We start from the raw sequence: 14,956 nt of genomic DNA on the forward strand, positions 1-14,956 counted from the left end.
GTTTCAGTGCTTCACCTCTTCAATCAGACACAAAGACTTCTATAAGCTGACTTCATTCATCTTTGCTCCTTTTGTTTTTCTTTTGTTCTGATAACTCAAACACAACTCAGCAGTATGTCACCACATACACATACATGTACAACATACAGTGTATACATGTACAACATACACATTCATGTACAATATACACATACATGTACAACATACACATACATGTACAATATACATATACATGTACAACATATACATACATGTACAACATACAGTATACATGTACAACATACATGTACCACATACACATACATGTACCACATACACATACATGTGCAACATACACATACATGTACCGCATACACATACATGTACAACATACACATACATGTGCAACATACACATACATGTACCGCATACACATACATGTACAACATACACATACATGTACAACATACACATACATGTACCACATACATGTACAATATACACATACATGTACCACATACACATACATGTACCACATACATGTACCACATACATAATGTACAACATACACATACATGTACCGCATACACATACATGTACAACATACACATACATGTACCCAGAGATGGGCAAAAATACATCAAAATGTATTTTGATACAAAATACAAAATACCCCTCAAATAAATGTATCAAAATAAAATACAAAATACTGGTGCCAGAAAATGTAACAAAATACAATACATGTATTTTGTATTTAAAATATAGGAAATACTTTTTCTGGATTTTCCGTTTTCTCACAATTTGGTATAGCAGAGCATTCAGGTTTGGGCTATATAATATAATATAATTATATATAATGTACACAAAGCTCTGGTGAAGCCCACAAAAAGGACGAACAGTCACAGAACGTCAGTGTAACGAAGCACATCTGTGCTTGTTGATGGTCCTTCTTGAACATCATCTTGCTGAGACATGTTGTCCACCTGGCCAACTGTAGAATGTATGAAATAATAAAACTAACAATACTTTCATAATATGCCTTTTAAATAAAATAAATTGGATATTTAATGGGGTTTTTTTTAAACAAATGGACATCTACTGTCACAGCCTGGCTAACTGTGAACTATATTATCTGCCAGTAATTGATATGGCATTATTACATTCACATTGAGAAGATACAGCATAACTTGTAATACAATGCAAGATTAGATGGTCAGACGTCTCTTGATAAAGTTATCATGAACATACAAGCTCCCAATCTCCCTCTTCCTATAGCTAGCTACTCGACTGACAAGTTAACTTGCTAAACACTGGCTGTGCACTAGCCTAGACAGCATGCTAGCGTCATTAGCATGTTAGCATCGATCGCTAGCTTGATATTATAACCATCACCATGTATATACAATAGGCTATGTAGCCAGACCCAGACATCAATTATATATATCAAGCTAGTTGACATCTGTCACACTCAGATACAATATTTAACTTGACAGACAATCTGTTGAACTTGAAGATTGTTTTTTGATTCGTGGAGAAAGTATTTTGAGTATTTTAAATACAAAATTACTCCACTCTAAAGTATTTTGTTACAAATTACGTTCGATTTTTATCGGCCCTATCAAATACAAATTACAAAATACTCAAAAGTAATTGAAATACGTATTTCAAATACAAGTAATAGAAATACTGCCCATCTCTGCATGTACCACATACACATACATGTACCACATACACATACATGTACCACATACACATACATGTGCAACATAAGGTTGTAATCTGCAGGCTTGTGCAAAGTGTGCATCATCCTAATGACATGCATCTAAGTATCTCATCTAACTGCAAACACTTTAATAGCTGATTCATCTCTCCGGTTGTTCATCACACATCTTCTCTCACTTTGTTCACATCTTAACAAACTTTCCGGAGTCGCGATCGGAAGAAGAACTCCTCCTGAGGTTCAGTCAGGAAACAATTAAAACACAGGAGGAGCCTCGTTATGACACCAGACACAGACTGTGTCCTCCAGCCGTCATTAAACACTTTGAGATGACTCATTTGTTTTTGGTGTGCTCGCAGTCTTTTATACAACATGTATTCAGCACATCAACCTGAGTGGGAAATGGCACAATAGTGTCCTTTCATGCAAAAGAAAAGGAGGTAACAGATGTATGTCTTTGTGTCTGTTACGGAGCGTCTGACCTGAGGAGCTTTGCTTCATCTCGAGCTGTTTTTATTTACGCTAAAAAGTGAAACAAAAAGCGAGTCTTTATCCCACAAACCTGCAGCTACAAATCACAAAGAGGAAACTATATATCCTCTCTGGCTCTGGACTCAGGCTCTCTCCTCCATGCGTCCAGCCTCTAATCTTCACTGCAGATGCAAATAGTCTAAAAAACGTCCCTACCAAACATTTGCATTTAAACAAATAGATAAAGGACATTTAGAAAGAAAGAAGCTGCCTCCTCATGACTGCAGAGTGAGGTGGCATGTCCCCTGAGTCCCTGCCCTCCTGACGAGCCTAGTTAAAGCTCCCCATCGTGCCACGCCACTCAGTGTGGTGCTGCACGCCAGGATTCAGCCACTGTAGGCAAATAGAGCAGCGGGAGAACAGAGAGGCCTCTGTGTGTGTGTGTGTGTGTGTGTGTGTGTCACTCTGCTCTGCAGCATCATGGACACAGGTAAGACACACTCTCATATACCAGCTGCTCCTGTTGTCATTACTGTTGCTGTACAAATAGATTTTAAAAGCTGTTAGACATCAGATTTAATTTTCTCTTTTGTTTTCACAAAGTGGTGCTTTTATTTTGAAAGGGTGCATGGGAAGGAATTGACCTGGATCTTTGTGTGTGTGTGTGTGTGTGTGTGTGTGTGTGTGTGTGTGTGTGACATTGTAATTCATATTCTGTCTGTGTTTAGTTTCCTTTTCTCCCAATAATAAACAAGTTCATTTAGTGTTAATGATGTAACAAACGTGTCAACAACAACAACAACAAACAGAGTAGTCGTCTGTAAACATCGTCTCTGTTTAACTCATGAATCTGTGTTTATGTTCCAAAGATGCTTTAATATCAACCACTTGTATCTTATCATATGCTTGTTAACAATTCATATCGTAACATTTATTTAATTATTAATAATGACAGGATGTTTAGTGTATGCAAAGTGCAAGATATGCCGTATATATATATATAAATATATATATTTATAGATATATATTTATATATAGAAATATTTATATAAATATATATATTGATATATATATTTATAAATCTTTCCTTTTATTTGACATAATCCGAAGAACATTTCCTATTTTCGAGACTTGTCATTGGTCGAGCAGAGTTGGGTCTTATCTAAAATATCACATTTAAAAAGTTCACATCTTTTACATAAAATTTTGTTGCATCAATACCCCGTTTGCATAAATAAGGTTTGCATCTTCATTGAGTCTCATGCTTCCCAGGAATGTCCCCCGAAATCACACTCCGCCACACATTTTGAGATTTGCAGAGAAGAGCTAATGTAACGAACCGCTGCACGCATCGTATTTAACTCCTCGGTGACCACCTCGGTCCCCCGGTCCTCTGGTCGGTCTCTGGTCGGTCTCTGGTCGGTCCCCCGGTCCTCCTCCGTCACTGTGACGTTTTGCAGAAAAATCTGCTCTTTTTTTATTCCGGGCTCCGTTCATTTGCATCGACCAAACCGAAGGCGATTTCCATGACATTTACACAAAGCGATCCCCATTCACCCCCAATATGAATACAACTGTGAAACATTCAAATCAACACACATTTGTGGATGAAAATTTGTGTGAAGTTTGTATCACTTGTGGAAAACTGTTTGTTTTTGCTCCGTCTAGAATATTCTAAGAGAGTGTACCAGGGCGTCCGAGTCAAGCACACCGTCAAAGACCTGCTGGCAGAGAAGAGATCCCGGCAGACAAACGGGCCTCGATACAACGTAAGAACAACCTCCTCTGCTTTTGTCCCGTCTCCCCCGTCTCCCCCTCCCCCAACTTCATCTCTCTCCCATAACCAAACAACCAAACAGCCACAGTTGACATTCTGCTGGTGGCACAATTAAGAGGTCGCCTTTTAAAAAACTCTCCTCTCCTTGTTTACATTTTGGCTTGTTTTGTGTGGACCAACGATGCAGGGTTTGACCACCTGTACCTCCCCCATCTCCCCCATCTCCCTCCCTCCTCTTGTCTCTCTACTCCCCCTCGAGGCAAAGCCAATCTGTAAATAGCTGAGCACGATGTGTGTGCAGAGAGAGAAGGTCACACAAAGAGCAGAGACACAAAAGAGACACAATGCTTGCAATGGCGATGATGATCCCCCCCCGGTGGGACTGAGGTGGACAGGTAGCACAGAGAGGCAGAGAAAGGGGCAGTGAAGGAGGCTGCCTATGCAAAGTTTGATCCACGCACACCTGCCAGCTTGACATTGTTCTCCGCCGCGTACCGGCCGCAGACAAGCCTCCTATTGTTGCCTCAGAAACACTCACCCACACACACGTACACACTCACACACACACACACTCACACACTCACACACACGTAGTCGGAGAAATCTGGCTTTAGACGTCTGCATGCACGAGCAGGACCGGCCTTTCATTTCTGTCCACAAACCGCCTGTCAAAAGGCTTTACAGGACGCATTCACTGTTTGTCCACTCTGTAGATACGCAGGCCGCCCCTAACGAGTGGAGGCGGTCGTGTGAGGACTAGATACCGTCGCATGACAACAAAGGATTCTCCACTGCGACGCTTCGCATGAGATGTTTCTGCAGCGTGCACAGTGGAGCGAGGGGCCTGGACGCCTCGAGTGGGAGGACAGCAGTAGTTCTTGGCTGTGCTGGAGACAGATGGATGTTTTATTCACACACACCGAGAGATGAAAACACACATGGTGGTGGAGTTTAGCGTCAGTGAAGTGTCTTCTTTATCCCTTAATTAGAGCTCAGGCCCGGTTTAGCATTTTATACTAAACATTCTGGAGCGTTATGGATGAGGTCTGGTAATATTCTTCAAACTTCATAAAAAAGACCAAAACCAATGATACGGACAAGTGTTGCGTGTGTTTGCGTCTTATTCCTCCGTGCTATAGAGGTCCATTGATTTCCGAAAGCTAAAACTGCAGAAATTGCTTCTGTAAAAATCACCAAAACGGCTTCAACTTTGACCCCAAAACTCGTAGCGAGAAGCAGAACGAGAGAATTTGTAACCTCTGGTTCTGTTGAGTGAGGGGATGCTTTAGGGGATGCTTTAGGGGCGGGGCTACACAGTGATTGACAGGTCTCTACCAGAGACGCGTCTCTACGTCATTCCTCCTCAGTCCATATATGGTCACTTCTGTTTATCGGTTGCGAACAAAACAACAACATGGTAACAGCCGTAATCCAAGATGGCGACAGTATAATTGCCGAACTGGAGGTTTCAAAACATCAGTCCACAAACCAATGAGGTGCCGTCCCCATGACTACATACACAGTCAGTGTTTTAATCAGTGAGCCACAGCGTTGTTCCTTCATTTCCATGAACACACACTGTAGTTTATCTAAAGCCACATTCAGCGATTACTCACTGAACCCACAGAGGAGAATAGTCCCAACAGACGCTCTCTTTACTGCAAGCTGAGCAACGATTCTGGCTGCTTTAAATGATTTATTCTTTTGGTAGGAGCGAGTCTCTGAGTAGAAGTATTGATGAACAGGCTGACTCACTCTTGGTTTTGGTCTTTTCATGTGACATTTAGAAAAACTGGAATAATGTGAATCGTATCTTTTAAATCGTGCGTTGTTTGTTTAAGAGCCGGTCTGCGCTACATTTCTATGTTGTTTTGCAAAATTGTGAGTATTTATATATATATATTTATATAGCAGAAATGATTGGTTTAAAAGCCGAAGACTTTGTCCAAACTGGACTAAACAACCTCCAACTGTTGTGATGACGATGTTGCACCCTTCTCTTACAGATGACAGTTGACTTTCCATCTATGCTGTGAAAAGTGCAACGTTAACTTCAAAGTGTCCCACTTAAAGGGACAGTGTGTAGGATTTAGTGACATCTAGTGGTGACGTTTTAAATTGCAATTGACTGAATACCCCCCCCCCCCCCCCCCCTCTGACTCCTCCCTTTCCAAGACAAAAGCAACCATGGTAACGCCATCTCAGAGGCCATCCATCCCATAATAACAGGACTTCAGGAGCTCTGGGTTTCACACGTGAATCAGGATCAGGAACAGGAACGGTTTATTTAACGGCGATTGGTGCGTGACAATAAAAATGGTGCAATACGAAAAGATACAATTTAAAAATAGAAAATATGTAAATTAACAATTAAATATGATAAACAAACAAACAAAGAGTATGTTGAAACAAGTATGTTATTAAAGTGTCAAGTGTGTATTTAAAGAGTGTGTCGGAGAAGTACGGTCGCCTTCAGTTAACGTAGAAACACAAAAGACTCTGTTTGGTTTGTCCCTTCTGGGCTTCTGTAGCAACATGGTGGCTCCATGAGGAGGACCTGCTCCCTCTGCAGATACAAACAACTCATTCTAGATGAATGACAACACAACCATTCTTAGTTTCAAGTGATCATACACTAATGAACACATAGTTATGAATAGTACATTACATTTATGCGTATAGATCCTATGCACTGGCCCTTTAAGGTATTTTCACAATAAAGCAACATTTGTAGAACAAATGAAAGAATCCGGGATTAAAGCGAGACCAGAATTAGAAATGTAAAATTGAATTGATGAACAATGAAACACAGATTCAGTTGAATACACTCGGTGGTTTTAGTCATATTTGAGTGCTGTTTGTCGACGTTGATTTATTTATCACGTAACTTGCGTACTTCACTAACTCACTGACGTAGTTATTTTGTCCCAATCGAGGATCTTTTCCTAAACCTAACTAAGTTGTTTCCTGTGAAGACGGAGCTTTATTTTGAAAAGACTGTATTCACGTGAAGGCTTTCGTAGGAAAACACATGAAAAGTGAGGAGTAACTGTTGGTAAGATACGTTGTTAAGTGTGTAATGGATCGTCTCAATGTAATAGATCTGGTGTTGGGTTCTTATGGTTAGTATATAAAGTAGTTTTATTCTGAAGAAACTTCTCATTTCACACAGGCAGTTATCTGTTCTGCACCTCAGCACCGTCTCATGTGAGCTTTACTTGTATGTTTATGAATGACAGAGCTGGTGATGCTCAGACACAGTAACTGAAGCCGTCCGCGTCCTTTATCTCCGGAATAAAAGGCCTTTGAGATTGAAGAGCAAACTCTGACCACAGAGTCGCTTTCCTCGTGTTGGAACACGGAGAGAACATAAAGATCTCACCTCCTTTCACTTGGTTGCTCCTCTGCTCCTCTGTGTCCAAACACGCTGCTGTTGCATGAATGACACTGTGAGAAACAGAGCCGTGTGATGCTCAGCGCTTTATTCTGAAGGGACTTTGTGTCTTTGGGTCAAACTGTTCACAGATAACGAAGAACTCACAAGCACAGAAACAACCACGCTTTAATAATCGTGATGCTTCAGCAAACTGTGAAGAAATAAGAAATATGAATACAAAAACAAAAACAGGGTTCTTTAAAACATAAAGTCCTTAAGTTCAAACACCAGAACATGATAGATATGAAGTATATAAAGCAACAAGAGAGGAACATGAAACTGTTTACATAATACGGGAATATTCTCACCAACAATAAGTGCATGTGTGCAGAATGTTTACATAAGAAGGAAGAACTCTTCTGTGAAATAATGTGGATAGGTCCTTCATCATTACCCTCCTCCTCCTCGTCCACACACACACACACACACACACACGGCCTGACTGTGTGAGCCGGAGCGAGCTGCTTTCCATACGCAGCCTTCAGAGATGCACTGAGCCGTCCCTCGGCCACATGAGGAAGTCTTGGCGCTCGCAAATCACATTCAAATTCAACCCTCAGAATTTGTTTGCCACCCGGCCAACGCGGGCTTGATATCAACTCTTTCATGTTAGCAGTATGCAAACAACAGTCTGTGTGTCCCGGCACCGCTCTGCCTTCTCAAAGAGAAACACACGGATGCACAAGCTGATGCATCAATCGTTATATATCAAATATATTTTAGATAAGAGGAGATGCAGACTAACAGACTAGTGGCTTGTAACTCATATTGAGCTGCCAGACCTTCCAAACATATGGAGGCAGGAACCATCATCAGCCTGAACCTTCAAACACCATCTGATATTAAAGGAGTCCTCGTGTCTGATGAAACTGTGTTAAAGGAACAGTGTGTTTGATTTAAGGGGAGATATTAGCAGAATAATTACATTTACAATGTTTTCATTGGTTTATAATGATCTGAAACTAAAGCAGATATTTTATTCTACGTTTTAAAATAAAGTCCTGTCCACCCAGCCTTTGTTTTACTAAATATCTCCGTTAAAACGTAGAGGACAATATCCACTTTAGAAAATATCTGTAGAGGTGAAGACGGAAGATAAGAATAGTTTGTTCTTGGTTAGCTTGGAGTGAGTCCTTCATATCTACGCTGGGAGCAGGTCTTCTTCACGGAGTCCACCATGTTGCTCCGTCATGTTTCTACAGAAGCTCAGAAGGGTCAAACCAAACATTGGCTCCAGACTGAGACTTTGACATTTTACGTTACCTGAAGGCCACCGTAGTTCTCTGACAAAGCTGGCGACAGTGCGGCAGGGTGAGCCTCAGAGTTTAAACTGTGACCTCCTTTGTTATTATGGGATGGATGCCCTCTGAAAGAGGCGTGTTCAGTTTGGGTGCAATCTGCAACTTCACCACTAGATGTCCTCACATCCTCCACTCTGCTCCTTTAAACACAATACAAACCGTCTTAATGCTGCAGATCCTTGTCTGCACAGGTTGACGTTGTCGTGACAGGATTTTGGGCTTTTAGCACATTTCTCTGTCGTCCACCTGATATCTGCAAATAAGAAACAGATGTCAGACTGAATTAGGCGAAAATATGAATGAAATGACAAGACAGCTGAAATATGTCTTCTTGATGGAATGAAAAAATATTGTTCTTTTGTTTTATATGACCTGTGTGTCTGTTTCAATCCCTTCTTCTTCTTCTTCTTCTTCTAATATTTCTGTCGCTCTATTTCAAATGCCGTCCAGTTTAAAGTCTCGTCTCTGTGTCACAGGGAGGATCGCCCACTCCACCCTCGTTCGTCCAGATGTCAGGTGAGCCTCAAACACTAACACATGCTCCATCAGCACTTTCAGCATCGCTATCATTAATACCAGAGCATCCAAGTTTGACTTTTGACGGAGTCGTCAGCAAATTTGCAAGAATGTGAGGAGTGAAAAGTCACCGAGGTTTTCATCTCTTCCTCTTCTAAGTTGCTTCAGACCGGCTGTCATGTGATGTCATCTTTTTACTGATTTATTTTATTATTGATATTATTAGTTTTATTTCTTCCTTAGTTTGTCTTGCTTTTGTCGGCCCACTTTCTAAACTGTTTTTAAGATGCTATACATAACATAATTATATTTATTCATTATTATATCATATTTATTATTATATCATATTTATTATTATATTAAACTATAGTTCTTGTGTTGATTGTTTCATGTATTGTACTGTTTGATGAGTGTTCTGATGGACCTCACTGTTGAGCTTTCTGTTCTTTTATTGCTTTTCTTTGTTTCGTCTCTCAAAACACTTTGTAAACTCTGTTTGTAAAAGTGCCGTGTATAAATAAAGTTGTTATTATTATTATTATTATTATTGGCCTTCATGTCTTCATGTTGTTCTCTGCAGGGTCTCACATGCTGCCCAGCTACTACGGCATGAGGCGTCCCTTCATCTCGGACTCAGACTTCTGCCCGTCCACCAAGCAGTTCTCCCCCGACGTCTACTCGCCCTCGCTGGGCGGTAAACCTCTGGGCTGCGAGCCGTCCTCCATGACCAGCTACTCCTCCTTCATCGACAGCTACTACCCAGAGACCTTCGGCGATTACCGCAGCGCCGCCTTCTCCAGCTCCGGAGGATCCTTCCTGCCGTCGTCGGCCCTCTCGTCCCTGCTGCCGCCCTACGGGGGAGAGTCCTCGCATCTATTTCTGGTAAGATGGAGTCCCTCTGTGTGGAGGTTCATCATAGTCATGAATCCAGAAACCCTTTAAACCTAATGCATGAAAAGAGAAGCCAAAGCTTCATGTGTTAAAGCTGCGTTCTCTCTAGTGTCCACCAGGGGGCGACTCCTCTGGTTGTATAGAAGTCTATGAGAAAATGACTCTACTTCTCTCTTGATTTATTACCTCAGTAAACATTGTAAACATGAGTTTATGGTCTCAATCTCTAGTTTCAAGTCTTCTTCAATACAGCATGATGTTCATTTAGTACATTATGGTCCATTTAGAGTCAAACAGACCATAAAGCAGGGAATGCTTTAGGGCGGGGCTACTGTGATTGACAGGTCTCTACCAGAGACGTATACGGTGTCTCTATGTCACTCCTCCTCAGTCCAGATATGAGTCGCCCCCTGATGGACATTAGAGAGAATGCAGCTTTAAGACATTTCAGCATTCAGGTTGCCGTCTGGTTCTTCTTAAGCACGATGTTCATTTATTAAATCAGGAGGAAGAGTGATCGATTTATTCGTCACGTAAATTGCGTATTTTTTTTACGGCACTTCTGTAGTTATTTTAACACAAACTACGATCTTTTCCTGAACGTAACTACGTAGTTTTATTACCTAAACGTAACAAAGTTGTTTCCTGTGAAGACAGAAGATTAGACTTTCGTAGGAAAATGCATAAAACATGAGGAGTAACTTTTTGTAAGATATCATCCGAACTGTTGTATGAGGATACAAGTTCAAATATAATTGTCCTCGTGCCATCACAGAAGCACAGAGCATGTATGTGAGCAGTACCTGGTGATGGATGCTTCCCAGAGGACTGACTGGATTGTCTCCTGTTTTCTCTTCCTGCCTCAGAGAGACTCGTGGGAGCAGTCGGTTCCGGAGCCGGTGTCCCAGGTGGAGGCTCTGTGTTCGGACGGCCTGGCCTCCGTCAGCGTCCCGCCCTCCATGCCCAGCCCAGATCCCCCGGGGAGCCCCTCCCAGTACCGTTCCCCAGGCCGGGGCTCCTCCATGGGCCCCGGGAGCCAGCCCTACACCCTGCACCCCCTGGAGGAAGCCCACTACCACCCTCTGACCACCAGTGGCTCCTACCCGGTGCCCTCCGCCTCCTTCCCCTGCCCGTCCTACATGAGCACCCCCATCAGCGACCTGGTGACCAAGATGGTGACGGAGGAGGCGGCCGACGGCCACGCCGGCCTCCCCCCCGGCGGCGAGGCTCACCCCTCCTGGGCCAAAGAGGACGGGGTGAGCTCCTGGTCTCCCTACGAGATCAGGAGGGCCTACTGACTCCAGGGGAGCTTTTCACAGACTATTAAACAATGAACTCAACAAGAACTCTGCAGAACGGAAAAGTGATCGGACAATTTCATGCATTTATGAAGAGTTCTGATAGAGAGAGTTCTTGATCTGACGGGAGATTCCTTCTTCTTTGTTACAATAAAAACATAAACCATAAGCCTTAACGTTAAAAACTAAAGAATATTTGTGTTGATGTTTTTAAGTTGGTCAAATAGTTTAGGGGCGTCTCTGTCATGAAATTTTAACTTCTGCAGTTTCAGGGTTTTTCAGCTTGAACTAATTTGAAAACAATATAAATGATGATTTAGTGAAATATGTACAGCAGTTATATCCTCATGTTTGTGTTTACGTGAAAATAAACGTACGAGATTTCAAATTGGTTGTGAGGCTGATATTCAGAAAATAATCTCTGTGTCAAACAAACATTTATGATTCTTCCAGATTTAGTTCATCAAGATAATCTTCAGTGAACTTTATGATGTTTAGAGTGTAAAGTAAAAAGCTGACATGTCTGACATCTAATCAATCTAATCAAACTCCTCGTCCTGACTCCTTGTCCTGACTCCTTGTCCTGACTCCTCCATCTATCTCCTCGTTCTGTCTCCTCGTCCCCACTCCTCGTCCCGACTCCTCCTTCTGTCTCCTCGTCCTGTCTCCTTGTCCCGACTCCTCGTCCCGTCTCCTCCTTCTGTCTCCTCGTCCCGACTCCTTGTCCCGACTCCTCGTCCTGTCTCCTCCTTCTGTCCTCTCCTTCTGTCTCCTTGTCCTGACGCCTCTTCCTGTCTCCTCGTCCTGTCTCCTCGTCCTGTGTCCTTGTTCTAACTCCTCGCCCTGTCTCCTTGTCCTGTGTCCTTGTTCTAACTCCTCGCCCTGTCTCCTCGTCCTGTCTCCTCGTCCTGTGTCCTTGTCCTAACTCCTCGCCCTGTCTCCTCGTCCTGTGTCCTTGTCCTAACTCCTCGCCCTGTCTCCTCGCCCTGTCTCCTTGTCCTGTGTCCTTGTCCTAACTCCTCGCCCTGTCTCCTCGTCCTGTCTCCTCGTCCTGTGTCCTTGTCCTAACTCCTCGCCCTGTCTCCTTGTCCTGCCTCCTCGTTCATCAGTGAAGATTATCTTGATGAACTAAACCTGGAAGAATCATAAACGTTTGTTTATTTTCTGTAATAATCTAAAATCAAATGGAACAATCCTATTGGCTGCTTGTGGAGGGAACCCGTGATGATGACTTCCTGTTTGACTACAGAAACCTACTGCAGAAAACAAGACACAAGCGTGACCATGAACAGCTCCAGGATCAGTGTCTCGTCTGAGGAAAGACACTTTTATAGAAAACATGGCGTCAAATAACATCCTGTTCTGCTCTCTGCTGGTAACACGTGTTAACCTTCGTATGATTTAAAACCACCTCATGAACTACTAATAAAAGCTTTTAACACATCATTACTCACTAAACTGTAGCTTTTAATTGATAAACGGACATTTTTCATGTTTAATGTTTTCTTTGAGTAAATAAAAGGTCTTTAGCATCCAAAACAAAGACAAAAGACATAAATCAAACAGTTTTTAATGCTTCATCTTATCAAAATGGACAACCATTCGTTCACACATCTTGTAACTTCAGACAGAAAACTCTTCTTCCAGATGTGAGTGCATCATTTACTCATCTGTTATTAGAGGTTAATACGTTTTAATACCACAATAAACATGTTCAGCATCATAAAATGGTTTAATTATAAATGATACAAGATGTAATACAAATATATTAAGAGTGTACACAGTGTATTTATGTACGTATATATGTGTGTGTATATATATATATATATATATATATATATATATATATATGTATATATGTATATATATATGTATATATGTATATATGTATATATATATATATATATATACATATATGTATATATGTATATATATATATATATGTATACATATATATATATATATATATATATGTATATATATATATTCCAAAAGTGTGTTTGAAATGTGTTTCGTTCTTGATCAGGAATGAAAGTCGTTGAAAACTTTAATATTGGTCAGAAGTTGTTAAACATAACCTGCATGAATCATCAGCGCTGAGGAAGAAGTTCTGACTTCTGACCACCAGGTGGCGACAAAACATCACCGCTGAAGAAGAACGAGAGGAGCCACGGGAGAGAGGAGGGAGGAGAGAGGACAGAGGAGAGAGGAGGGAGGAGAGAGGACAGAGGACAGAGGACAGAGGAGAGAGGAGAGAGGAGAGAGGTGGGAGGACAGAGGAGGGAGGACAGAGGACAGAGGAGGGAGGAGAGAGGACAGAGGACAGAGGAGGGAGGAGAGAGGACAGAGGACAGAGGAGGGAGGAGAGAGGACAGAGGAGAGAGGACAGAGGACAGAGGAGAGAGGTGGGAGGACAGAGGAGGGAGGACAGAGGAGAGAGGAGAGAGGAGAGAGGAGAGAGGAGGGAGGACAGAGGAGAGAGGACAGAGGACAGAGGAGAGAGGAGAGAGGTGGGAGGACAGAGGAGGGAGGACAGAGGACAGAGGAAGAGGGAACTTTATGAAAAGTGTTTTAAATCACCAAAAAGGAAAATATGAAACACAAACATGTGACATTGGTCAAATTCCAACATTTTATTTAAATAGTGGAAATACTACTACTATACCACCGCTACTACTACTACTACTGTGACTACTACTACCAACACTACTGGTAATTATACTACCAATAATAGTAATAATAGTCATCATGTAGTTATAGTAATATTAATAATATAGTTATGATATCTACTGGGCCTAAAACAATAATAATATGCTACTACTAATAATAATTCATATTATTATTATTTTATGATTATTTTTATTATAGTCATGATAATAAATATGCCTATAATAATAATACCTATAATAGGTTAAAACTACTACTAATAATCATAATTATTATAATAATAGTAGTCATCATGTAGTTGTAATGATATAAGTCATACATGGACTATAATAATATGAAAATAGATAATACTACTACTAACAATAATAATAATAATGATCATTTATTATTGTTATTGTTATTTATAATAAGTCCAGAGCATCATTATTCACATCTTGATGCTCAGAAAAAAAGCTACTAAACTTCTCGATTCAACCTTCTGTAAATGAATTTAAGATAAATGATATTATGATATTAATAATATTCATCTTCAATCAGCTGCAGTAAACTTGGACGGAAGTGATTTGGTTCTGAGATAAGAATATATATTGTAAATATAAAAACTGTGGATTCTTCACCGGGAATAAAACAACTTATTGTGCATTAAATGATCTTTAAAATATTCATATTTAATATAAAGTATCGGGAGCTGAACAGCAGCAGGTGACTGAGCTCAGAGCTGGAGGCCTGCGATGCCAAAGATGGCTACTGCCCTTTGCCACGCCCACTTCTCTGCCACTTTTCTCTGTTTTTCTCTAAATTAAAGCTTAAAGATATGTTTGCAGATGCCTCAGCGGGCAGATTTTACCGCAGCAGATGCGTGATCGCAGACGCAAACAGTGCGGTGCGTGTTAAAAGTGG

General features: G+C 41.3%; 1 protein-coding gene across 1 annotated transcript; it reads left to right on the forward strand.

The window, feature by feature from the left end:
• Positions 1-3,777: 3,777 nt before the first annotated feature.
• On the forward strand, positions 3,778-11,389 carry pou2af2 (POU class 2 homeobox associating factor 2). The gene is made up of 4 exons (XM_076082012.1): positions 3,778-3,939; positions 9,161-9,200; positions 9,781-10,082; positions 10,958-11,389. The coding sequence occupies exons 1-4, from the start codon at positions 3,778-3,780 to the stop codon at positions 11,387-11,389; spliced, it is 936 nt and encodes a 311-aa protein (XP_075938127.1).
• The last annotated feature ends 3,567 nt before the right edge of the window (positions 11,390-14,956 follow it).

The sequence above is a fragment of the Anarhichas minor genome, unplaced genomic scaffold (genome assembly GCF_050575085.1).
Source record: "Anarhichas minor isolate MPS153535 unplaced genomic scaffold, ASM5057508v1 ptg000088l, whole genome shotgun sequence".
Classification (NCBI taxonomy): Eukaryota; Metazoa; Chordata; class Actinopteri; order Perciformes; family Anarhichadidae; genus Anarhichas; species Anarhichas minor.

Coding starts and splice junctions, on each gene's coding strand:
- pou2af2 (XM_076082012.1), top strand. CDS start 3,778: ATGAAAATTTGTGTGAAGTTTGTATCACTTGTGGAAAACTGTTTGTTT. Junction 3,940..9,160: donor CAAACGGGCCTCGATACAAC/GTAAGAACAACC, acceptor TCTGTGTCACAG/GGAGGATCGCCCACTCCACC. Junction 9,201..9,780: donor CTCGTTCGTCCAGATGTCAG/GTGAGCCTCAAA, acceptor TGTTCTCTGCAG/GGTCTCACATGCTGCCCAGC.